General features: G+C 45.6%; 1 protein-coding gene across 4 annotated transcripts in view; it reads right to left on the bottom strand.

Moving 5' to 3' along the window:
* Nucleotides 1–27,110, bottom strand: part of SMARCA2 (SWI/SNF related BAF chromatin remodeling complex subunit ATPase 2) — a 164,445-nt gene that overhangs the window by 94,247 nt on the left and 43,088 nt on the right. For all 4 annotated transcript variants that reach the window (XM_084899466.1, XM_084899469.1, XM_084899468.1 and 1 more), the window contains exons 8-17: nucleotides 26,819–26,992; nucleotides 24,562–24,732; nucleotides 15,454–15,507; nucleotides 12,414–12,544; nucleotides 12,132–12,189; nucleotides 9,795–9,895; nucleotides 7,943–8,090; nucleotides 4,135–4,298; nucleotides 2,750–2,816; nucleotides 1,999–2,109 (exon numbers count right to left, since the gene is read on the bottom strand). In XM_084899466.1, the coding sequence (XP_084755592.1) occupies nucleotides 1,999–2,109; nucleotides 2,750–2,816; nucleotides 4,135–4,298; nucleotides 7,943–8,090; nucleotides 9,795–9,895; nucleotides 12,132–12,189; nucleotides 12,414–12,544; nucleotides 15,454–15,507; nucleotides 24,562–24,732; nucleotides 26,819–26,992 (1,179 nt within the window). The remainder of the gene's footprint in view (nucleotides 1–1,998; nucleotides 2,110–2,749; nucleotides 2,817–4,134; nucleotides 4,299–7,942; nucleotides 8,091–9,794; nucleotides 9,896–12,131; nucleotides 12,190–12,413; nucleotides 12,545–15,453; nucleotides 15,508–24,561; nucleotides 24,733–26,818; nucleotides 26,993–27,110) is intronic.

Raw genomic sequence — 27,110 nt, 5'->3', positions numbered from 1 at the left:
TGCCAAGCACTTACCCATCAGGTCTAGGGGCCCTGCTTTACGAAATGGAAAATGAAAGGATATTCTCACTGGCGGAGAGGACGATGCTAAAATATCATCCCTCTATGTACAGCCAAACCTTCAGAATGAAACATAACATACTCTCCCCACAAGACTATCACCTCAGAAGTAAAGAATGACCATCTGATGCAATCCTCCTTCCTAAGTCTACGAAAGCCCCTTTTGTCTCTCGTATTTTACACTTGAGCCCTCCTCAAGGTCACTGTTCTCTGTTTCTTAAAGTGAGAACGATGAGGAATGTTCCACTAAGCCTATCCTTTCCCTACAGAGCAGGGGTGAAGGCCAAGGAAAGCATCTGGTGCTCAGCTGTGCCTGGCTCCTGCAGCCACGCTCCTGGAGGGAGGGGGAGACGGCAGAGCACGCCCACGGCCCTCGCCTTCCTCATCAGAAGCACCGGGGAAATCAGGGGAAAAGCTATAAAAGCATCAGTCAGGCCGGGATATGCAGGTAAAGGAAACCGCCAGAGATTCTGTGTATTTTTCTGCCTCTGCCGCCTCTAAGAAAAGGGTTTACGAAGAACCAAAGTTGTACTGCCGACTGTCCCAAACTTACCAATAGCGAGGAAAGAGGCCAGCAGATAACATGTATGTAAATGAATACCCTACATCTGCTCTCCTGCTCTATTTGGCTTATGAAATAGTAAACAAGGAAGCTGAGGCCTTCGATTTTGCTATTGGGCTACTCCTAATGAGGTCTTGCAATTGGAAAAAAATTGCTGCCCCGTTCTGTTCTGTATCTCCATCGCTCCAGTAACAAATAAAAGCGATACATGTCATTAACAGGCGCCTCCGATGAATGCTGAAAATGCTTATGCAGAAAACACTGTCTGAATTTGTTTTCAAGGATCACAAATGTATAAACACATTCCCATCGTAATACTGAAAACACATCACTTCTGACACTACCGAATTCGTCCCCGAGTACGAGGAGTTGGAACAAGCACTGCCGCCAGTGCCATCGCATGGTTAAACCGCCCCCGGGAACTCATTTCCTTTATGTGACTTCCTGCAATGCCGTGAAGGGAACGCTCGGTTCCCAGAGCAAAGGGCTAGTGCAGACACAGCACAGCCCAGAAACGGGGGTTATGTTCCATGGGGGCTATAGCTTGGTTTCAGATTATAGTGCTTCCAGAACACCACGGGGCAAAAGAAATTAATAAAAATAAAAATAATAATAATAATAATAATAATAATAAGTCTTCATATTTGCTCCATGAAAAGAAACTACTTTCATCATTCTACATGAATGTATTAGGAGGCAAGATGATATTAATGGGACAAATTACATTTCATGGCTAAAGGACAACTCAGGACATATAAATTAGGAGGCATGCCGCTTGCAGGTAGAAAACCACTCTTTCCCAGATCCAAACAGTCACAGAAACAGCCCAGAGTCATTCGAACAATAGCAGCCCACATTTTTTTTAACAAGGAAAAACCCTAAAACAGGGACAGCAGGAAAGCCACAGCTGGGAGACGTGGCCCCCGGGAGAAGGCCACGTGAGAGGGGCTCCTCGTCTTCGGAGAGACCAAGGCCCACGAGGACCGAAGCTGCACTACTGACAATGACCCGGCGCCACAGAAACAAGCATTCCTTCCACTGGAGCTGCTGCGGAGGGAAGAGTTGCAGAAGGAACCCAGGCGAACGTTTAAAGAGATGTAAACTGATTATCCATGAGAAGATAAGGAAGAGCCGCAGGACAGATGGCTGGAGCGTACACACACACACACACACACACACACACACATATATACACAGTGTGCATACAATTAAAACCCATCACCAAAATATATCTGACTCTAAAAAAAGAAAGAGAGAAATGCCATTTAAAAATAAAATTATACCAGTAGTGAGTATAATCTGGGAAATACTTTACACGCTAGTGCAATGGCGGTTGGTCCATGATTTAGCGACAGAAGCGTGTTTTTTTTAACATACCTTTGCAAGGATGTGCTTGTCTTTGATAATGTACTCGTAGGTTGTCAGGAGGACGTTGAACTTGCCACTCCGCAGCTGGGGGACTAGGGAGCGGCGCATGGCAGGGGTGCCCTGAGTGGAGAGGGAGAAAGACACACGCACTTTACCCTGCAGAAGCACACTATTCAGACCTTCATGGAGCCCAGGCCCGTGACTAACGAATGCACATAATGCGCTATTATACATTGGATGCATTATCCACCAAGAAAGTGCTCGGCGAAATCGCTCTGGTCTGGGCACTTTTCAGTCTCTTAGAGAGAGGCTTTCCCATGGAAAACGGCGGGGAAAGAGAGAGAGGGAAATTGCAGTGACTGCGAGGCGGCAGAGAGCCCGCTGCTCTAATGAGAGGCTCCTTCTCTCCGGGAGCCGTGGCAGGCAGCCTGGGCACCCAGGTAAAGGCTGAACTTCGCGCCGGCCCGGGGAGCCCATCGGCACCACGGGGAACTTGCGGTATTTGTCATTTGTATTACTCTCATCAGAAACCCCGAAGTGTGATAATTAACAATTTTCTCCCGCATTTCACTATCTGAAGGTAATTACGGTTTATTACAGTAATCTTCTTGGGATGACTAACTCTCGATGTTTAGTACATGATGTACATGACAAAACTTTACAGCCAAACACAGTGCGCAGATGTGCATATGGAGTAGAGAGAACGGGGACTGTTTTTTTGCTTTTGCACATTGATATATATAAACACAGCATTCCAAACCTTGTAAGAAATTTTCACCACAGAAGGAGCCCATTTGTCAAATTCATATGTCCAGTTAGACAGCGTCCTGGAGAACAAAACATAAATAGAAGAAAGAAAGAAAAAAAAAGACATTTGTATGAAAGTTGGTGGTTAAAAAAGATGTTCTTGTTTATTCTCAGGCTTCACCTTGAATATCTTGACTACATATTTTTTTTAAAGGTGTGAAAATAGGAGATAAGTTAGAAGTAAGCTGTCACAAAGCATGACAAGTATGTTGTGAGTACATTTAAAAAAACCTCATAAGAAAAAAAAATTAAAGAATGCATAATTATAGAGGGGGGGAAAAAAAAACCCTAAATTTTAATATGGCATTGAAAAACAGCAACTGCCAAGGGGATTTAGTGAGTCTTTAGAAACAGACACACACGTTCAGAGAAAAGTTGAGTCAGGAAAAAAAAATTACAAAAGCACATGAACATATTAAATACATCTGTCAAGAGGAAGCAGGGGACGAAATAGGGAATTGCCCCTGCCCCTGTTTTTAATCCCTGAAAGCCTGACCGTAACATACAAATCAGAACATGAAAAATATACATAAAAAGAGAAACACATATTCAAAATGTAGATAAAAATGCAAAGAATGTCCAAATACGATGGATTCAGATTATCCAGATGAACAAAGTCTGCAAATAGTCCTCCTTTAAACAAATATGGGGGGAAATACTAAAAATAGAATCTTTATTTTTTTTTTCTCTCTCTCAAGGTCCAGGTTTGTATTTGCACGGAGACCTCAGATCTCGGGGATTAAAAATGCGACCGGACACGCACAGCCAGAGACACTCCCCTGGGGGCCAGGGCCTGCGTCAGGTCTCCCTTCTCTCAGGAGTGTCCGCTGAAGACCAGCAAAGAAACACTGGGGCGGACGAGAGGCCGGGGAGGGAAATGGCGCACAGCAAAGACCTGTCCTTGCCAAGAGGCAAAATCCCTGAAAATGAATTGCACACGCTGAGGGCAGGGTAAGGTCACATTCTGTTACACATTTGATTTAGATTCTGCTTTGAAGGACACACTAAAGAGAGACTTCAGAATGCACAGTCTTTTGAATATATGTAACCTTTTGGAAATGGAACCAGAAAAAAAAAAATCAAAGAAATTAAAAAAAAAAAAAAAGGAAACCTCTCTCCCCCCTTGGTGAGCGGCTGAAGGAACAAGGCCCACTGTACAGTGAGGAGGCTGGGAATGGGTCGGAGGTGGGAAATAAAAACCTAAGTCCAGATGCCATGCTCCTGGGCACCCCACCACGGCTATACTTCCGCTCTCCGTGCAGAAGAAGGGCTCGCTCCCAGCAGGGCACGCGGCAGCGCACACACACAGACAACTGCAGGACAAAGGCCTGTACTCACGAAAGGGGCACGATGATGAGATAGGGGCCATTGAGCCGTTTGTGCTCCATCAGGTAAGTGATGAGTGCAATGGTCTGTATGGTCTTGCCCAGGCCCATTTCGTCAGCTAAGATCCCGTTCAGATTGTTATTATACAGGGAGACCATCCATTCCAGGCCCTGGAGCTGAAATGAAGAGTAATTGCTTCAATTATCCAAGATCTGCACAGGTAATTAATACTAATACAACTCAAGTGAGGCTGTGACTTCTTAGCTCCGCAGTGCTATGTATGCTGGATCTCCCACAGCAGGCAAGTGAGGGAAGCACCAGCACAAAAGGAATTTAAGACGCAAGTCCGTAATCATCCCCGCAGCTGGGCAGGTGCCGGGTGTTAATCAGATTTAGGAACGACGGGCTGGAGCAGACGGGTAGGGTTTTAAGCAGCTTTGCTGCTCATCCCTACTTAGCATTTCACAGTGCAGGACATTCTAGAATTGTTATAAATGAAGGAAACCCAACGCCAACGCCATTCCAACCACTCCAGGAACAAAAAGCCAACGCGAGGATTAAGGACAGACAGACCAGAGGGCAGGTTTGGCTCGCAGGTCACAGATCATTGGAAACAGCCTCCTTGGCAAAGGGGCCCCGCTCTCCGGGGGGTGGGCTGCCCTTGGTGAGGAAGCCAGGTGATCAGGGAGCCAGGGGCAGGTGCTGGGCTGCGGGGGGCGTTTCCGGTGGGGGCACACCTTCCGGGCAGGGCAGCACATGGAAATGCTATATGGCACTCCTCAAGGGCAGCCTATGGAAGCTGACTGCCCACGGATGCACTCCATGTATTTGTAAAGCACAAAAGCTCTGCCCTGAGATGCAGCTTTGCAGCCCGTCAAGTACAAAAAAGGCTGGTGAAAATCCAAAATTGTTACTCCTGTCTCTCCCAATACCAATTCCCTTTCCCCCTCATACTGCCAATGTGGGTTTGTGTGTGTGTGTGTGTGTGTGTGTTTGTGTGTTTTTTTTAAAAATAATTTTTATTGATGTCAGAGAAGAAGGGAGAGGGGGAGAGAGAAACATCAATCATCTGAAAGAATCATTGATTGGCTGCCTCCTGTAAGCTCCACACTGGGATTGAGCCTGCAACCCTGGCAGGGCATGTACCCTGACCAGGAACAGGACTGTGACCTCCTGCTTCATAGGTTGATACTCATCCACTGAGTCACACTGGCCAGGCTGGATTTAAAAGTTGGATCAATGACAGATAGATAGATATAGATGTCAGTATCTATCTATATATATATATATATATATATATATATATATCGATATCTTTATATTAACTAAAAGCAATTTACCTTGCTCATTGAGTCATGCTTAGGAAAATGTTAATTTTAATATGTTTAGTGTAAAAAAGAAGTAACTTATTTTAAAATGTATTAAGTGATTATTCTGTGGAAGGAGCTATGGCAGGTGGACACCAAGGTGTGTCAGGTGTAACTCCTTTCAGAAGCTTTCCAAGGGGACAATAAGCCGCTGGCCTATGCACACGCACCGAGAAGCAGCTGGGTGCCTAGGCCACCATCCCGGGCCGTGTGGTCCAGGCTGCTCCCCAGGGGAGCCCTGCGCTGGCCTCCACACTGCAGAGCCGCCTGGGACTCTGTGCCACGCAGACTCCACGCCATCCCAGGGGGTTTCAAAGAACAGCAGCACCAAGACAGAGAAGGGAAATGGCAAGAGCCTCGAACAAGGGGCCAAAGACAGAGAGGGGACATGAGGAAAGGACGGAGCCACAGCCGCTGGTTCGGAGGACCTGTGTGCCTGCAAAGACCTCCAGATCCCAGGAAAGCCAACGAAAGGAAGGCCAGGAACACGTGGACCCTGGGAGGTGGTAGATTCCTTTTTTAAATGGAAACTGGCTAAGGGTCTGAATTCTGCATCTGTGTTAATCCCAGATAAAACAGACGCAGAAACTGGCAGCAGAAGGGACCAGAAATTCACTAAAACTGTGGGGAATGAACTGTCCTTTTCTGCACCGTGAAGCCGGCGGGGCTGGGGACTGAACCCCAGCTTTCCGGGAAGCAGCGGGAAGGCCTTGGCGAGGTGAGGGCTACGTAACCATGAGCGATGCAGAGATGTGTCCAGGAGCGAGAAGAGAGAAAACTCACTTGGGGACAGAGTGGTCCTGGGAGGCTCGGAGCTACGACATGAACTGGTCTGAGAGGAAGGGAACGGATCATCAGGCAGAAGAACCTCCAAGAGACAATGACCCAGGGGGCGGGGCACGGCGTCCGGGAGCCTCCAGCCACCCAGTGCCCGGAGAAGGGCACAGGGTTCCAGACGGAAGCAGGGGAGAGGGTTTGAAAGGACGGTGATAGACCAGTGCTGAGGAAGGTACCAGGTGACAGCAGAAATCAATGGGTTGTTAAGCTACTTATGAATAATCCAAAGAACTCATCTCCCAGCCACAGACATGTAAAAGTTTATCAGAACATACTGTGAATTAATATCTATGTTGAGCAGACCAAGTAAGCTGGTACGCACTTGGAACCTACTTTCACGGGGAAAATGTGACCTCACTACGGACGGAGCAGTGCTTGTCAACGTGTGCTCCCGGGGAAGGGCTCCTGGTGCCCCGGCCTTCCCAGGAGCCACAGGCCCAGCGAGGTCACAGAAACTTCAGGGCACCGCTTACCCTTTATGTTGTGATACAAAAGCAACAGTGGGTGGGAACTGCTGGGCCCTAGAGCAGGGCCCAAGGCAGCGCTGTGGCAGTCACCCTGGCTGTATCCCAGGCCACGGCAGCAGATACAGGACCAGTGTGCAGAGGACCCCCGAGTCCAAAATGTGTGAGGACTGGTGGCCTGAAGCATGTGGTTTCTAATGGGTGCTATATGAACAGAACGTGGGGGAGTCAAAGAATCTTGGGAACTAGAAGGTTAGTTATTTTATGGCATAATACTGATTGCAGTGATTACACATGGATACTTGTAGAGTCATGGATGTGCTGGCATGCAGCATGGACTATCAGGACCCCTCCGGGTGCCCATGTGGCTGGATGGCTCAGGACGGTCCTGAGTTATGCCCATTATCAATAAAAAGGAACCCTGTTTATCACTCTCATTAGTACCCACGTTTGAAACAGTAAATTATATGGTAATCCTCGTTACAGCGGGTCGTATCTCTCATATTTATTTGATCATGGGACCAATTTTTCTTTTTCTTTTTGAGGTACATCTCATAGGACAAATGTCCCAAGGAACACACTTTGGGAAACACTATAAAGTGGGAGGAGAGAAAGAAGACAGCAGCTGACCTCGTTCCACACAGGTCACATGAAATGTGTTATATTTACAGCCCACTTTTCACCACAGCGCGGATGCTCACCACTTTACTGAGACTGGAAAAGACAAAAGTGTAAGCGGAGTGGACAGCGACTGCTGGACCCATGGCACTGGACTTGGGCCACCAGTGCGATTCCTGAAGAAATACTTCGTTTGCTCCCCAGTTAGGTTCATGTTCCCGACACGCATCAAATGCGGCTGGATTTTCCGTTCTGTAGTGATCCGTGGTGAAACGGTTCCAGATGGCAAGCCAGTTCATCCCCGAACCCCAGAAGAGAAAGCAGATATGCCCTGGCAGGGACGGTCAGATGGAAACACTCTCCGAGCAGGATTACAGGCAGAATGGAGAGACTGTCAGGACTGCGAGCTGGGGGACCTGGAATGCCTTCTCCCCATCGGCCCGCGTAAGCCATTGAGCCGTGCACGAGACACTCGCCAGTGCAAACGAGGGGGGAGCTGGTGACCTGCCGAGGAGCCAGGAGCCCCAGGGTTACCTGGTAGTGCTTCAGGGTCCCGTTGATGAGGAGGGCGGACTGCTTCTCCACCCTCTCGGAGATGGCGTGGGCCACCGTGTAGTAGGACTGGGAGCCTCTGGCACTGCACTGCATGCTGTACTCATCGTCCACGTCCTGCTTGGCCGTCCTGGGACAGAGACAGGGGAGGATCGTGCTCAGACATCTGGGTGCGTGCGTTTTTATTCCCACCCATTCAAAAAGATGAACGGGAAGCCTAAAATAGCTGCAGTAAGTATGGCTTATTTATCACCTACTATTTAATTGCCTGGCAATTAAAACACATTATCTGTAATTCTCACAAAAACAGAGCGAGGCAGACTTATTCGTTTCATCCCCATTTCATGCACGTGGAGAACCTGAGGCTCAGAGAGGTGAGTGGATTTGCCTGCCACATAAAACTGGTGGAGTCAGGATCCGAATGCAGGCCGGCGTGACCCCCAGTGACCAATACGAACATGAAGCGCACCTGCAGATGAACACTTCGCCTTGTAAAGCTGTCTTAGGCTCTTGGGACATAAAGATACACTGAGTGGCCAGATTATTGTGATCTCTGAACGCATAATAATCTGGCCACTCAGTGTATGTCCTTTATAATAAAAGGCTAATATGCAAATTGTCCTCTCAATCAGGAGTTCGACCAGCAGGCAGGATGGCCAACCTCCCATGTTCCCTCCCCCTGACCAGGCTGGCTGGACCCCACCCATGCATGAATTCATGCACCAGGCCTCATATATATATATGTATATATATATTGAGGGGCCAGATTATTATGCGTTCAGAGATCATAATAATCTGGCCACTCAGTGTCAATCCTATGCCCAGAACACAGCCCACGGCTTGGAGGGCAGGTGAGAAGGCTGAAGTCAACTTAAGAGACAGGAAGGAGGAAGGTCGTCTTCCCTTTTCTATGCCAGGTTAGGGAGCTCGTATTTTATTCTACAGGCAATGAGGGGGGCAGACTGGTAAAACAGAGGTTCCTCAGAAAAGCATCCGTCAGACCGTCAAACCTCAGAGGGAAGACAGGGGAGGGCAGGGGTAAGGGGGAGAGAGATCAACCAAAGGATATGTATGCGTGCATAGAAGCCTAACCAATGGACACAGACACCAGGGCGGATGGAGGGATAAGGACACATATGTAATACCTTAATCAATAAAGAAAAGTAAGAAAAAAGTAAAATGAAGAAAATAAAGTGGAGCCTACAGCTCTGCAATAAAAGGAGGAAAGATTAAAATGTTCATTTTTTCCCCTTTTAAATGTCACCACTTTATAATGTTCTACTTTGCCGACTGTTTCATTACAATTTCCTTTTAATATTAGAGCCACACAGAGAGCCGTGGGGGATGACCGAGATGCGGGGGACGACCAGGGTGCGGCAGGGAGCTGGGCACGCGGAGCGGGAGGAGCACAGGCTCGGAGGAAAGGGTATTCCTGGCGGGACCTGTGGCTGGCTGGCTTGGCCACAGGGACAGAGGGAATGTTGTCTCTCCTTGGGTTTCTGGGTGAGGGCCGAGGCCACCGAGGGAGGAAGGAAGGGCGGCGTGGTCAGCTCAGTCTGGGGCAGAGGGCGGTGACAGGTGCGGAGCCCAGGAGTGAACCCAGCTGGGGGCGGGGATTCGGGAGGGAGAAGCGGTCAGAGGGGGGAGAGGAGCAGCCGGGGGCCCCGGGCCCCGTGGCTGGAGCCCAGTGGTGACTTCTGGCTGCAGCGATTCAGGCGGAGTGTGGGCACAAAGTCAGCCTCCTGCCTCCAAACTTCCCAAAAGAAAATTCCCAAAGCCTAATTTAGGTCACGACACGGATCTGCAAGGAAGGACACTGGTGAGAGAGACTCACTCAATGATCTGCTTAGCGTCCTTCTCGGAGACTTCTTCACTGTTCGGATCCAGAAGTATTTTCTCTTCCGTTTCCTGCCGACTGGACTCCTCCTCCTCATCCTGGGAAGAAACAAAGATTCCATCCTGACAAGTGACTCTCTTATGGTAGGCATTTTCTAAAAAGAGACTAAAGAGGGTTCAGCTTCACAAGTGAAGTAAATAAAACGAAGGAGGAAGTAGATCTTTCCATTGCTTTTAAATCACTCAGTGGGAGAAGGAAGGCGACCCTCAGAGGAGCTCCTCGCACCTCTGCTCCTGAGAACAAAACTGTAAACATCATCCAGAGAGAGGGACAGGTACCACTGCTTGGTCATCTACGAGTCCTGTCCCCACGTCTCTCACCCACTCAGCCACATTCTACATCGTCTCTCTGCGGCCAGGGTCTAGACAGGTTGGCCTTGTCCCGCTCCTAAGGCTGCCCTCTCAGATGGGCCAGTGGGTTTTGACGGCCCAGGCGTTTGCAGTGCGGGCTGGGGCTTGTAGTCACGTGGCTTTCTGTGGGTCTTCACACCGTGCACTTCTGAGTATTTTGATGAAAACTGTCCATAACTCGCCGAAGGATTCATCATCACCCCACCTGGCCACCATGCACTGTGCTCCACTGTGCTGTGTGAGAGCGTCACTAAATGTTCACTGTGCCCACCAGGAACCACTGGTGAGGGAGACTAACTTTCCAGATAATCCAGTAGGATTTCCTTCAAAGGTGGATTTAAAGAGAACAATGGCCAAAACCGATTTGGCTCAGTGGATAGAGCATCAGTCTTCGGACTGAAGGGTCCCAGGTTCGATTCTAGTCAAGGGCATGTACCTTGGTTGCAGGCACATCCCTGGTGGGGGTGTGTGCAGGAGGCAGATGGTCATTATTTCTCTCTCATCGATGTTTCTAGCTCTCTATCCCTCTCCCTTCCTCTCTGTGAAAAATAAAATATATTAAAAAAAAAAAAAGAGAGAGAGAGAGAGAGAGAGAGATCAATGCTTTTCCATAATTCTCAAGTGAAAAAATGCAAAGGGACACAATACTAGTTCTGAAAATCAGACCTATGATGACGGATGATTGAGAGCAGGGGGTGAGCAGGAATCAGCACCGCTCCTCATTTTCCAGGCGGGAAGTGAAGTGCTGAGAGGGGACAGGACTTGCCATGAGTAAGTGGCGGGCCCCAGATGGCGGGTTCACTCTATTCCTGGCCGTCGGGGCTGCCAGCAGCTGGCAGTCCTGCTGGCTGGCACGCGGGGCTAAAGGGTCCACTGCATCCCGTCTCTGTCCCTCCCTGGCTCTCTGAATGAGAAGGCTCTTCCAACGGAGCATGTATGGGCCCAGGTATTCAAGTCAACAAGAAACGTTTTTAAAAGTGATTTTTATAAGCTTCAATTATACCAGAAAAAAAAAAAAAAGCATGCCTGTAAAAATACTTGCTTTTTAATAGCATGCTTTTGTAAAAATATAACTTTTATTTTTCCTCTTTGCATAGTGTCCACAATAGGTTGATTTAGAAAATCTAGATCCACACAATAGAAGGAAATAATAAATGTCTTAAAACCCCAGCGAGCTCTTCGGCAGGGCAGCTTTGCCCAGTCTGTGGCCGCTGTGCCGTGGCCACTCCGAACCAGGATTCCTCCACACGGCAAAAATCCCACTCAGGGACCACACACGAACAACAGAGATGGAGGAGATAGAAATATTTTTAAAAATCTATTTGTAATTATTAAGCTTTTCATGATCGATGTAAACATTCTTTTCTTATTTTATAATCCTATGAAAAGCATACAGGATTACTATTTTAGGTTCTGGATATACTGAGTATTCCTTCCAAGAGACTGAAAAATGTGCTTCTCTTTTTGGTAACACGTATGTCCAAAGACTTCAAACAAGAATCACATTTAAAGGGAAATCAAGGGGATTAATTCCGGCATTAAATCAAGCCCAAGTTGCCCTTTTCGTCTAAGTTCCTGGACTTCCCATTTCAAACAGATGCGAAGGCCCAAAGAACTTCAGAAATGTTGAGGCGGCGAACCCTCAGAGTGAGCCACTTGGAGGCATGGGTTCAGTTCTCCCCAAAAGATGGTGGTTCTCTGCCCCTTCTGATTTAAGGACGCTTCTCTTTCTTGGTCCCAAATGAATTTAGAATTCACCAAGTCCCCCCATTGGTCAGGAGCCCCCGAGAGGTCACTGCAGGGCGAGGCACGCCCTCAGCCCCGGTCATTACCCAAAGGCCAATGCTGAAAACAGGAATACAGAAGGACACAGGTGCTTCCCTCATAAACTTTCAAACCAATGAACTCAGATGCACATACGTACCTCCTCCTCATAATCAGAATCACTCTCTTCGCTGTCGGACCTGGGGGCAACTTCATAGCTACAGGGAAAGGGGTGGGGAAGGAGACAGAGCTTAGTTCTGTGATTTATAAGACAAAATATGCATGCATGACTAAACCAGGATGTTCAGTGTGCGCATGACAAACTCAGGTATCACCTTTAACCCCTTCAGCACAGGTTGCGTTGCTTTAGGTCCAAGGTTTGACAAGGACCACAAAAATTGAAAAAGCCAAAGAACGCCAATAATTCCGCTTTAACGCTCACCCAGGGTTCATTTCCAACCAGGCGTCCAGCTGACTTGCTTTGGGTGCTTCAGGTCCAAACAGGACCTTGCCGGTTTCTGTGTGAGTTACTTTGACGGGAAGGTCACTCATCTGACTGCTCTCGTCTATTGGCTAGAAAGGAGAGAAAAAAACCAAAAACACGTCACCACCTGGTGTTCTCCCAGTTCTGCGTGGGGCACCTCTCAGCCTTCTGGCTGCCAGCATCTGGAGCCTTGTTTTGTGATTGGAAATGTCACCAGCAAAAGATCTCAGCTCCCTCAAATGGATGCACTCACCAAGGCTCTGAATTGGGAGCTATTGTAGAAGTTCAAGGTTGTAGGGGCCAACAGGCACACTGGCGGGAGGGCAGACCCCAGTGGCGGCAGAACCGGGATGGGGGTCCTGGCTGAGCCAAGCTCCTGCCTGCTCCTGTGCCGGCCGCGTCCTCACTGACCACTGTGTGTATAAAACCAGGTGTAGCGTCCAGCCCGGCTCTCCAGGCTCCTTGGAGATCTGATGAATTACCCAGTATCCTGTTAATGCATTCCCTTGTTACTCAAATCAGGCAGAGCTCATTTTTGTCATTTGCAACAAAGAACCTCAACCCCCAAAGAATAACACCCTTCCTCAGATAATGACTGTGGCAAACTTATGGTTTCAGAGAGAAGGGGAAAAGAAAAAAGTATGTAACTTGTTATCATCTCGTTACTGGCCGGTTTGGCTTAGCAGAACCAGTGTCCTTGATCCAAATCCAAACCACCCGGTAACTAGACCAACCATTGGTGCTGGGTGTGTGATACAGCCGGAAGCTCCGCTCATCTGAAATCTGCAGAATAGACCAAGACTGAGCGGAAGTTCATTATCAGACCCTCAATGAAAAATGGCTTGCTAAAAATTAGCAAATAAATGTTATTGCAGAGGCTGTGCTTAGCCTCCTTCAGAGAATCCGCTGCTGTGTGAGGCCTGAGGATGGAGTGATCCTCCCCGAGGGACTGTTACGGGTGGGAGGGGATTGTGCCTCCCGGACAGATGCCAGGCACGAGGTCTGTTTGGAAATGGACCTGTGGGTCTTTGCAGTTACCTATCTCTGTAAGAGTTACAAAACCCACTGTTTAGGCTATTCATTCATTCCAAGCATTTTTCTTATAAATTACTCTTATTTGGGGTTAATTAAAAATGACAGGAAAAATAGTCTTCTCTAGATTACTGTCTAAATCTAATAGACAACGAACCTCCCCTCGTTTCCCTCAAAGTGCTGTCAGAATAAGAAACAACACATCAGCAATTATCCACAAACGTAACCTTTGAGGAAAGAAAAGGCTCGCCCTAGGCTATCACTGTTCTTCTTCCTTTACGTGTGCTGAGGCCGTGGGCGTGAACACCGTTACTTTATATGCCGAGATGCCACTTCTTTCTCGTTAACGTAAAAGGTCACTGGCATGCTCACACCATCAAGAAGGGAATCCACCGCTGACTATCATCTCCCATGGAAAAAATCATACTCTGGGATCTTGGACTATTACAACTTATCCCACTGCTTCCGGTGCCATGCCTCAAAGAAAACCGGGGTCCCCGCGGCTGGAATGACAACTTTGGCAGAAGCACGGAATGAGCGGCCTGTCAGTGTAACAGGAAACTTATTTCAAAACAACCCGAGCAAGATGTCCACTTCATCAACTGCCGCGGACAGAGCACGCATGTGCTGAGATTGAAAGAAGAAGAAGAAGAAAAAAAATGTGTATGTCACAGGCCCTCGATCAGTAGGTAATTTCCCCAAGAGGCAGTGAGAGATAAAGGGCTCTCACTGTAAGGCGTTAAACCTCTCCCCGGTGCTTGTTAATCACAGACGCTGTGAGGCCAGCGTAGGTCAGGCGGGGCTTTTACAAAGGACAGTGTTTCTAAGTGCTCTGATATGTAGTGTTCTTCCCCCTTCACAGCCCACGGAGAGTCTCTCACACACCAGACACTTATCCCGTCCTGTCTTTCCCAGTGATGGATCGCCGTGGGAAAGCGACGTTTACTGTTCGAGGGGCTTCTGCATAGATGGGTGGTTTCAACCTTTCTTCTGTATCCAGGCTGCTCACATCCACAACACTTCTCACGTGCAGTGATTCTAGGACAGGAAGAGGCAACCTCCACCCACCCCAAACCTCCGAGCAGGCTTATCCGAATCTGCGAGGGGAGGCGGCGGACTGAAGCCAGCTGCCCCCCCCCCCCCCCCACCCTGCTCCGGGAGTAAGCCTCCTTGGGTGGATCACTGCCAGGGGACTTGGAGTTTTCAGAGGGGAAAAAAATCCAATAAATGAATAACTGTGTTCTCATGATTCAGGGGACTTTGGGAAATACTAGAAAAAATTTAGGAATATGCTGGTGAGCTGACATATAAGCCTACAGAAGATGTCAAAGAAATTAGTTAACAAGCCCAGCCCGTGTGGCTCAGGGGTTGAGCATCGACCTATGAATGAGGAGGTCATGGTTTGATTCGCGGCCTGGGCTGCAGGCTCAGTCCCCAGTGTGGGGCCTGCAGGAGGCAGCTGATCAATGATTCACATTCATCATTGATGCTTTTCTCTCTCTATCCCTGTCTGAAATCAATAAAAAAAATACTTCTTTAAAAAATAAGTTAACCAAGTATGTAAATTGTTTGGCTTATGGAGTTTTATAATTTCAAATTAGTAATGAACTAAGGAAACTGGGTCACAGTTTATGCTTCTGTATCATTTGCTTCTGCAAATGTAATTATAGAATCATTTAAGAGTTTACACATTCTGTGTATTCCAAAACATATGCTTATATGTGCACAGAAAATTCTCAAATGGTACACAAGGAACTTAACATCAGTTGAGGGGTAGTCTGAGAAGGCAGTAGATTATTTTTCAGTTTATCCCTTTTATCCTATGCTGATAGACTACTCTCTTTTACTCAAAGATGAACAGCTGAACAAAAACAAAATTAGGATACACAGACAGTGATATGTATGGTAAGGCACGGTAGGGCCTCATGGAGTAGAACACAGTAGAAATGGATGCAAAGTCCCTTACCTCTCCATCCGGTCCCAGGGCAGACTCTCCTCCCTCTGCATTCTCTTCGGCCTTCTGTAAAACGACAATGTGTCACATGTTATGGGGCAGCCCAGGGGATGGGGCCAGGGAGGGCTTCAAGGTAACGCTGGGGTACGTGACAGCACTGCATTACTACTCACCCTCACCGAGCGAAACTTAATATTCGTGCCTTTTATTTTTAATTTATCATTATTGCTCCAAGTATTACAGATGTCCCCTTTGTGGGGTGTGTGTGTGTGTGTGTGTGTGTGTGTGTGTGTGTGTGTGTGTTTTCCTATTGATTCCCTTCACCCTGCACCCACCACTCCCAAGCCTTCACCACACTACTATCTGTCCATGGGGTCATGCCTTTTATTTTTACTGTCTAAGACAAAGTGTGTATTTTATTAGCAACTTGTAGAGTGCTCTTGAAAGCCAGGCGTGACTCAAGGCCAGCACACTAGAGATCTGTGGGTTGTGTCTTCTAGGATCCAAAGAGCTTGAGGCATTGGCAGTGCTGAGAGCGAGAGCGAGAAAGGGAGCGAGAACGGGAGAGAGGCCAGAGGCTGCAGCGTTCCGGGGCCTGGCACTGGGAAGACACATCCGGATGCAGACAGCAAAACTTCCCTATTCCTTTAGCGGGTTTTCTGAAAGTATCCATTGAGAATAAACTCTGAACCACTCTTGAGTCATAAGAATACAAAATGATATAAAATTCTGTGAGTTCTCCAAATGTCTTTCACTCTACCTAATGGGCTTTCATGATAGAAAGTATTTACACAGTGGGTATAGGGGAAAATTCGAAGCAGGTACTGTGATCTCATGAAAAATTCTGTGATCCACCGTGTCTTAAATATTCCAATATCTTAGTGCATTAACCTCTAAGAGCGTCAGAGACAGCCTACATGGAAAGCTAAGATAATGCCCCATTTTGTACATCCCCAAGAGAGTCTCGTCAGTAATATACACAAACTAGTCTAAAATGTCTTCCATATGTAACGACTTCTTTAACAAGTGAAATCCTGCACATCACCTTTATAGAATACTTATTTTAAAGTTATTGCTGGAAAGCTATACTACTTCAGGGTAGTATAATGAGAAGAAGAAGAAAAAAACTTCGGTCATTTGCTTTATCAAGACATTTGAGAAAATAACCTTTCCTCCCCTGGACCCTTTAATTAAATGAAAATATATATTGATACAGAATCAATATTAACTACATTTTGTTTACTTAAGGCATTGATTATATAACACATATTTGCTTTCCGTGCAAATAACTCAATTGTCTCTAGACAAAACAGCTTTTATAGAAAATGTTTAATGTCTAAAATTCAGGCTTTTGGCCATACTGAAGAAATGCAGTTTCTATAAATGTTTGAAAAATTTGAAGTTTTCTTATAACTTTCTTGATGTGGGTGCGTATTTGTTAAAGCACAAGGCACCAAAGAGAGAAAACAAAACAAAACAAAACAAAACATTGCCCTTTGGTTATGATTTCCCAAGAATTTAAGTTTCTATTCACACCACCCCAAAGTGGAAATGTCTACAGGCTCAAAATGAAATGATCAGTATCGAAAAGCACCAGGCCCTGTGTCTAGGCTGAGAGTACAGAGAGAATAATAGCAGAAAAGACTCAGAAAAGAAACCATCTCTATCACCAACTTCTGGAGTTCTCGGGCACAGTATTCAGGCAACTGTTTTAATTAATGGGAGAAAGTCAATTAATCCCACCATTCTTTCCATACAAATCAGAAATGAGCTACCAATTTGGCCAACAAAGGAAATCAAATGAGATAATGAATAAGCCAATTTCCAATAGCTCGCTAGTGGAACTGGATCACCATTTCAGTGAATAGCACCTTACAAAGCTTGAAGGACCATAAATAATAAAATCAAAACAACTCCGAAGGACACTTTCCTATGAGTATGCTGGAGACCAGTAAGGGTGTTATCTCAAAACTGCTTCATAATCAGACCCTTCCATTACTTAAAATCCTCTAAATTGACTTAAAAAATAATTCCACTAGGTATCAAATTTGAGAAGCAATGTGATACTACATGTAAGAAACTTGGTTCTGGAATTAGATGACCTGCATTTGAATCCCAGCTGTGTCACTAAGTGCAAGAGACCTTCACTGTGTGACCTTGAGCAAACCTTGCATGTCTCGATCACCATCCCCCCCTTTTAAAAAAAAATTATGGGCAGTAATAGTCCCTGTTACCATGTAGGACTGGATCACTATTTCAATATATACAATTCAATGCCACATACAACACATACCGTGAGCATTAATCTCTACAATGTAAAAGAATCAACAGTAGACAGAGGGCTATTCTCATATGTCTACCTAAGACTGCTACAGCACTGTCTGAAAACCGCTTCATAAGATTACAGGGTTAGGGGTTTTCGTCTGCTTTGTTCACTTATGTATACCCACACCTCCCAGTGTACCTGCATTTAAAGGGCACTGAATACATATTTGGTTAATGAATGAATGAGTGAATGAATGCAAGCAACAAGAACAATGCATATGATCAGTGAACTATTATTATTATTATTATTATAATTAGGTGCCAATATATTTGCAAGTCAAAAGGGTTAAGAACACAGACACAATTCCTCATTGAACTGGTGCTCTATAAGACTTCTCTTGTAGCCCTGTAATTTTCACCCAATTCCGCTATGTTGTTATATGAGTGGAAGCCAGGTGGCAGTCTACTCTATGGCAGGAGATGTAAAGTTCTCCCATCATGCTTAGGATTCTTTCAGTTTGAAGGTTTCTGGTTGGTGTGCTTTCATAAACCCATGTTCTCACATCAAACTGGTATTTTATTTCCTCTACCCCTCAAGAAAAACCCCAAACAAGAAAAAACCCCAAACAAGACACTTCCCATTTTTGGGTTCAAGGTGAACTCCAAGCACACTGTGAGCTAACTTTGGACAGTCTCTGAGCACCCGGTGAAATGTCTGCTAGTGCCTGAGGGATTTTCACATACAGTAATCTGGATCATGTGACTGCAAACACATTCTATCAGTATCACTGACCTGAGACTACTTCCACTGATTAAAAACAAAACACTGGCGTTCATCCACTAATTAGGACTAAGGGAACTCTGTACTACCTTCTTCCTACCTGCAAAAAAATTGGAACTAATTATGCTTATGGAGGTAAAAAGAAGTGTAATTAACCTAGTCCTGAGAGGGGATATAAGACAAATTACTCTTAACTAGAAGACAATTTATTTGGGTTCCTAATTCCAAAGGCCAATGTCAATTCCTTCCTTCCACCTAGAAATGCTCAGGAACAAAGCTATGTGCATGGTTACCTATCTTCCTTGCAGAAGCTACACAAAATAATCAGTGATGGGGCCAAGGAGGGAAAGAAATTCCTCCTTTAATCATGAAAATCCGGTTTAAGTTGAACTTAATAGACTGCAATGGGGCACTTCATTTAGATTGCCACAACACAGGCCACAAACAGTCTCATTTTGAAAACAAACAGTTTTATACCAAATACTTTACAATCTATAGCATAAAGTGAATTTCTTTTAGCCCCAGAAGATGTTGTTATAATATGCTGAAACACCATTCAAATGTGCTGGCCTCTTAAAGACTCGTTCTGTTTCAACAGAAACCTAAGCTTTCAGAAATTCACAGGGTTATTTTATTATTGTCTCTTAAGTGGACCACTGAGCATTCAGATAGGGGATCAGGCAATAATAAAATACCCAAGAATATCAAATTAGCAGGCAATTGCACATTGCTTTGCTTGTACTTTGCAGAGAAAACCAATTCTAACATTTTGACTCAAATAACTGGTCGATCCAGTTAAGCAGGACTTGGATCCAAACTTCTGCTTTCACTCATTCCGACACTGAACTAATCAAATCTAATCGCCGTGGCACTGTGTTCACCTATCTTTACAACAGTCGCTGCACTCAAGTGCCCAGAATTACCTAAGATCCTCTCTTTTACCTACAAAAATGTCCTTGTAGGGAAAAGCTGCAATAAACTATGTCATCTTTGGGGGGAAATGTAAGACATAAAAGAATTGAGAAGAACTGCAGAGTAACCTGAATTTAAAACAAATGTTGCAACAACATTACTATTTTGCATTTGATGCTCTTCCTACCAAACATTACACCAAGAGGCTTTACTGATTTTTGGATATCTAAAAAAGAAAAAAAAAAAACACACGCATTTCCTATCACTGCACTGAGCCTGCCGGTATGGGTCAGTGATTGAGCATCAACCTCAATCACTGAACCAAGAGATCCAGGTTCAATTACTGGTGAGGGCACCTGTCAGGGTTTCAGGATCGACCACCAGTTGGGGGCATTGCAAGAAACCATTGATGTTTCTTTATCTCTCTCTCTCCCTCTCCCTTCCTCTCTGAAATTGATTATATAATATATATAGCTGGAAAGGTTCCCCCTCCAAAACATCCCAGTCCTGATTTTACTTATAATTATAGTTGATGAAAATGAGAGAGAGAGAGAGAGAGAGAGAGAGAGAGAGAGAGAGAGAGAGAGAGAGAGAGAGAGAGGTATCAGAAAGAAAGGGAAACACCACAAGGAGAAAGATCTGGCCCAGTGTTGTGTCCTCCGGGGATTCTCTGAGGTGTTCCCCTTAGTGTTGTGGGCTGCAGGAAATGTCACAAATAAGTAACAGGGACATAGTTCTGCTAGTATACACCCCATTGAATGATTTTTTTAAAAAAATATATTTTTAATGATTTCAGAGAGGAAGGGAATGGGAGAGAGAGAGAGGAACATCAATGATGAGAGAGAATCATTGATCGGCTGCCTCCTGCACGCTCACCCAGAATCAAGCCCGCATGTGCCCTGACCTGAAATCAAACTGCGACTCCTGGTTCATAGGCTGACACTCAACCCCTGAGCCACGCCTGCAGGGCCCAGTGAAAGATTTGAAAGATGGAATTAAATATTTATTTCCAGCCTGAAGGCTGCAACTCGGGAAGCTGAATTCATAAAATGCCTAGACTTCTAAGCAGGAGGTTCGGGGTCACAGGTTCCTAACCACAGCTTAAGGGAAAATACATCCTAAAACCTTGCAAGAAATGCTTTATTGTCACCAAACACCACTCTAAATCAGAGGCCATATAACAACAAATTCTCTTTGTAGGAGCTGGGGAGGGACAAGCAGAATCCACCCAAGTTAATAAATCCTCCTTTTTCACTGTAGGCCTCATTAGTGTAAGAACCTGTCATTATCCTAAAAGGCAATATTTGATTGATCCTCGACTAGGAAATAAAAAGGTGGCTATTTATTTACCCAACAGCACAGAGAATATACAGTAAGGGGGAAAAGAATTTCTTTTCAAAATCCTATAACCACATTTCAATAACCATGATCCTACATTTACACCACAAAATGGCTTGATAAAATAATTCAGATTTACCAAGTACTTACTGTATCAGGAAACACAGAAAATGCTTTAGAGAAATCTTCAATCCTAACCAATCACCTTCTGATAGATCATGAGACTGAAGTACTAGATAATAGATCTTTTCATGAAATACCCAGTAAGGAGTAAGAACAAATTAGTCTGATATGTTTTCTTATGCAGTCATGGATTTAAGAGGTTGTGTGCTAACATGATTTGGAGAGTGGTCCAATTTTCTAATGTAGCCTGTTCAATCCTGTATTTGTATAAACCCCTGTGGCTTCATGTAGCCCCCTCCCCGCGTTTATCCTGCAGTCAGTCACTCAGTAGATGTTAGAGAACCGGCATGGCAAAGGTCGGAGACCTCAAGGTCCCGCTAAGTGCACATAACAGTGCCTTCATCCCGCCCCCCTGCAGAGAGACATTTCAATGCTTTAACAATTATTCCTCCTCTAACTCTTAAGCAGATATATACAGTCTACTTATTTTTTCTTCCATTTCAAGGGCATTAATGGAGGACCGGGGTGAGAAGAAGTTTCAGAATGACTTATAAATATGTACTTCATAGAAATGGCTCTAATGGCGAGAAGAGGAAATTAAACAAGGTCATGGCAGGTTAAAGGAACCCCGCTCTATTATTCACTATCAATAAGTAAACACAATGTACTCCTAATGGGGGAAAACACAGGTCTTTTCTATTACATTGGGGATACTTTAAAAAATTATATACTCGGTTTAACACAAAGTAAAACTTTTACAAACTATATATATAATAAAAACCCAGGGGTTGTAATGCCATAATGCCCAAAGACTGGCCACCGGAAGGTGCACTGATAGGTCCTGCGGCACCAGCAGGACTTGACACCGAGTCCTGCAGCCCACCAGGTCTGGGTCTCGCATGATTTCATGCGCTGGGCCTCTAGTTCCATTATACAGTCAGTCATGCTCAACTTTAATAGCACAGCTCTTGGAGTTACCTTAGGTGTCTTACAATGCTGCTACCAGCTCGATGCTGTTAGTTCACTGGGTAAGAAAGGGTTTTCTCCAAACAAAGGTTTATTGTTGCCTTTCCTAATTAAAAAAAATGCAGTAAGGTTCAGCATGTCAGTCTTATGGGAAAATGCCAAAAGGGGAAGCATAGAATTTTTAAGCTTCCAGATGCAGTTTCTTTCCAGACAGAAAAACTGCAACAAGTAACTCTCCATCGTTCACTCTAATGGAGGAAAGAACCACGGACAATACACAGTGTCGAACTACCAGCTTCTGAAAGCACCTGCTTTCTTCGTGGAATTGGGTAACTCACTCTGAACTCAGTCTCAAAGCCCCATGAGAGACACAGCTTTCTCCCATTTCTGCCAGCAAGATGGCCCAGGAAGGTTATCCTTAGTCCTGCTGAGAGCAGAGAGGGCCCAAATGCGAGGCATCCTGATAGCACGGGAGGGAAGGAGTAAAGGACTGTCCATCAAGTGATAAGTCTGCATCGTCAGCCATAGGAGATCATCAACGGGAGGTGCCCAGAGGTAGCACAAGGCAGGCTGCAGGTGCTTGGCTATTATTATTCGTTTGCCAGGAAATCAGGAAATTATTGACGAGCATTATTCCTTCACATCATTCATCTCAGATTATTATTATATATTTAGATGCACATTTGATTAATTTCTGTCTGTCTGTCTCTTTCTCCCTCTCTGATTAAATTGAGAGGGCAGGAGTGCTTTCCTCGCCATTACATTCTTCCCCTCCCAGCATCCAAAGCACTGCATCTCCACCACAGTAAGTGTTCAGGTAATAGTCACTGAGCAAATGCAGAAAGTAGAATAAGAGCCATTATCAAACTGGAAGGCAAGAGTTTGGAGGTAGAGAGCCAATCTAGAGATCATCAGAGTTGTGAAATGGAAACTGTGACAGGTTTGTGCTCTGTATAGATTAACACAAAAATAAAGCCATGATCATTATCACTCAACTATGTATCTTTCCACGATGATATGAAGATCTACCGCCATGGTAGGAATCTATTAATTTTAAGCCAGAATCGGGCCATTAGCTTTTAATCACAAAGAAATGTGGAATACAAATGTTAATATTAAAAACGCTAACAGTGACCTTCCTGTGACAACCTCTGCAAAATCCATGTCTAAATTCAGAAAAACTACAGCTGCCATTTCATGGGGTCTGCTTATGGGATCCGACATAATAAAAGGCTAATATGCAAATAGACCGAACGGTGGAACAACCAACTACTAGCCCTGGTCACCCTCAGGGCTTCTCCGCCACCCCCTGCTCCTGAGGGGCAACTGGAGCAGCAGCTGCTGCTTGTACCTACTGACAGCGCCAGCCCCAATCGCTCTGCGCCCATCAGCAGGTGTGAGTGGGGCCAGCGCTGTCAGCGCATGGGAGTGGCAGTGGTGGGAGTGGGGCTGCAGGCAAACAGGGGACCAGGGACTGCGGTGAGAGGGGCTGGGCAGGGGCATGGAGGATGGGTTGAGACCCACCACAGCCTCGCGGCCCATAGTACCTTTCAAGGTGCACAAATTAGTGCACTGGGCCCCTAGTGTTACAGAATTGCATTTATTTGCCCTTGTGCTCTTCACAAACTCTGAAAGTTTTTAAGTTAAATACTGGGAGCTAAAATTTTGCAACATCAATAATGCTACCTTGACAAGAAAATGAGGTATTCCCCACCACGGAAACATCTAAACCCAAGCCCCGAGACACCCCTCATGCATCTTCACAAGAAGGGAAGCTATCTGTTACTATAAGGATCAGGAGCAAGCAGGCACCTTCTCAGTCATGCATTGCTCCTCCTTCATTATGAAACAGGTATGAGAATTCATGAGCCATGAAATTAATTATTTTGGGAAAAAATATTTTGCTCAATTATTCAGTGCAAAGAATAAACAATTAAATGCTACCCATCCTCAATCTTCCCAATTCTGAGGAAGTCATCCTGTTTGTACCCGGGCCAGTTAGAATTCACCATGGAAACAGAACATCCACCAAGAACTGTTCGAAGACTACTTAAGCCTCAAAGAAGAGCCATATTCACCGGCCTACACTTGCATGTTGCCCTTGAGCTGAGATATAATATCTGTAGAGCAGAAATTCTATATCTTACCTTTTGCTTCTCATGACAATTAGGACATATTTTACCCTAATGGTATTGTTTTCCATCATCACCTGAAACCCTGACCTGCCCACTTCCCTGAGTGGGTCACAGGACTGCTGATCTAAATGGACAACTCTGGCATTGCTGTCTGTCCAAACAAACAGGCTGAGATTTGTTTGCAAAGTCTCCCAAACCTATCTCTCATGTCTTTCTATGGTTTCTTTCAGTATATACACTGCAATTTCTTCTAACTTTTTCACTTTAGTTTCTTAACTGAGCACACGGCCACACTACAACACATTGAAGAAAACAGTTAATTGTGCCTGTGTTTCATTTCTTCTGATGGACCACGTGTATTTAGTTTTTAAATACTGTATGAAACAATGGGAATACGAACCACATTGTTACAGCTGAATACATCCTATCCGTTACACCCTCATCCCCAATGTCTGGTATGCCTCATCCACTCTTTCATACCATACCCATTTATACGAGCAATTTTTGCAACCCGGTAATCTAAACCTTTCATTAGTGTGGTAAGTGTATATATGAAAGAGCAATGCATGCCTCACACTGGTCCCTCCACCGGGCACTCACCTTCTTCCTCCTCCTCCTCTTCTTCTTCTCCTTGGCCGCCTGGGCTTGCTTGTGCTCCCACACCAGGCTGGTCAGGTTGGCCACGTACTCATCGGTCTGCTGCAGAAGGTAAGCTAAACGCCTGTCTTTCTTTTGATCGATCAGTTTCCTGTAGCCCTCTTCGTCTTCAGCCTGTTAAGGAGAGAAGTGAGATCAGAGCCTAATGCAAGTTTGCAGGTGCTTTTTCCCTCTCATCCTGACAGTCTGAACTCCAGTGGCGAGTGCGGCAAAGCGAATGTTCCAGGCTGCGAGGGTCCCCGCACACAGTCTGGGACCGGCCACACAGGGGATAGTGATGCCTTCATCCCGGGGCACCGGGGTTCATGGCCGAGTCAGGACACATGGCCACGGCGTTTATGTGGTGTGATGGAGCACTCTGCCTCAGCTCTTTGTTCTCCTGTGTTCCTTTAACTGCACAAAAAAAATGTTAAAACCGGACAATTCACCATCTGAAGTTTATTTGTAACTTTGTATTTTGGAAATTTTCAAATACGATCAAACGTGGAGAGACTAAGTATTTCTAAAGGCGAAAGAAACCAAATGGGCACTGGACAAATAACTTCTTATACTTAAAAGCCTGGCAAACATTGTGGTGGGTAGGGGCGGTCAGATTTGGGGCATTTCTGTCATAATTGGTACTGTCCTAGGGGTCTCGGTGACTGGGGATAAGTTAGCTACTACCTGACGTCTGATACGTGTACCCAACAGTAACACAGATGCAGTCATTGCCACCTCCACCTCTCATTCAGCAACATTATGAGGTTACATGGGATAAAAGCTCTGATGTACTCTGAGCCATTTCAGGAGAAATCTTTTTTTTTTTTTCCATGTCCCAATAAAAGGACACCTCAAAAATATTGTCCTCCTGTGACGCAGGACAGAAGGAACAGGCCGCAAACTCCTCAGGAGGCGGCTGAGGTACAGAAGAGCCCAGCGCCTGCCGTCGGGGTGTCGCTCCAGCCTGTGCCCGGGAGACAGAGACAGCGGAGTCACCCCTCACTCTAGCTGCCGTGGCCCCGTGGATGAGCACGAACCTCCGATGCCATTAGAGCTCTAATTGCTTTTCGTTATGGTTGATCTCACTTGAAGAAAGAGTGATAGAGAACTTCAGTTTCTCTGTTATCTGTGTATTCCATCATTTAATTGCAAAAATTAATGATTTGCAAATGCCTAATCATTAGTGTCAAACCAATCTGTTACTGAAGTGCTAATATAGCTTCACTTGACAAATTGGACTGCTGATGGCTCAGATTGCTCTAAAACAGTCTCCCTCGCTAGTTAGAAATATCTTGGGCAGTCTTCCCTTTCCCCCGAAAAGGAGAGGAAGGCAGGAGAAGGTGGTAAAGATTTAGTAGCACCCATTTTAAAAAAGGATGCTTACTCTCTGGGACCCCACCAAAAATTAATGAAAACAAAATGCAAACCTTAACATCAGCGAGGAAGAAACACACAGTCCCCTGGGATTTCCCCAGGACACAATGTGGGCTGAGGCTCATGCCTTTCTCTTCCTGCAGGACTCGGGAACTATGTCCCCACAGAACCTGCAGCTCTCCAGCACTCATGCTAGGTCACAACACATGTGCAAAATCCACAGTGTTCTATGAGGTCCAATTACCAAAAATAAAAATAAGATAAAATGCAGGCCAATAAAATCAATCAATCTCTTCTGTGATACATATCCACTGAAAAAAGAACAGTGCAAAAATAATAACCCCTGACTAACCTTTGACAATACCCCTGCTATAAACAAAAAGCAACCTTTCAAAATTAACGTAACAATCGCTTTTTACATGGCTTGAGAAAAATTTCTGCCATTAAGAAAAAAAAAGACATCAGGTTCCAAGGCACAACGTAATGAGATATTCATTCAAAACAAGGTGTGCCCTTAGTCTCAAAGAGGCAATCGTTTTTAAAAGAACGGCCATGTCCAGCCTTCCAGATCTGGTTATCAAAACTCCCAGGAGATACAGTACCTTCCTCTATGGGAGACGCTAAATCTGAGCAGCAATGCCATCCTAGGACATGGGAACACTATACTGACCAGCTGTCACCCAAGAGGTGTGACGCGCATTATCCAGGAGAGAGGATGTTTGAACTCCATCAGCATGAAGTGAAGGGAACACAGTCATGTATTTGGCTTTTCCTTTCTCCTTCTGCTGTGGCCTATGTAACGTCCCCAGGGCAGGACACGAGGGGGGCATTCTCCCGGGTTCCTTACCATCAGTCTGCGCATCCTCTCCTTCTCGATCCGCTCTGTCTCTTTCTTCTGCTCCCTCTCCGTGTTGGCATGCCACGTTGCCACTGCTTTGGAAAGCTTCTGGATCTTCCCGGCCACGGAACGGTGGTACTCCTTAAAATCTTTCGCATGTTGCAAAATGCTGTTCAGGTATTCCTGAAGGATCCCAAGGGGAGCAGAAAAGAATACTTAAAATCCTTTTCCCAAGGCCCCCGAGGTTTCGGCCCGGTCCAGAAAAACGCGCAGTGTGCATGTCACAACGACAAAGACCAGA

Source organism: Pipistrellus hanaki (genome assembly GCF_964339955.1).
Source record: "Pipistrellus hanaki genome assembly, chromosome: 11".
In the NCBI taxonomy this organism is placed as follows: domain Eukaryota; kingdom Metazoa; phylum Chordata; class Mammalia; order Chiroptera; family Vespertilionidae; genus Pipistrellus; species Pipistrellus hanaki.
This window is presented reverse-complemented; position numbering and strand designations above follow the sequence as displayed.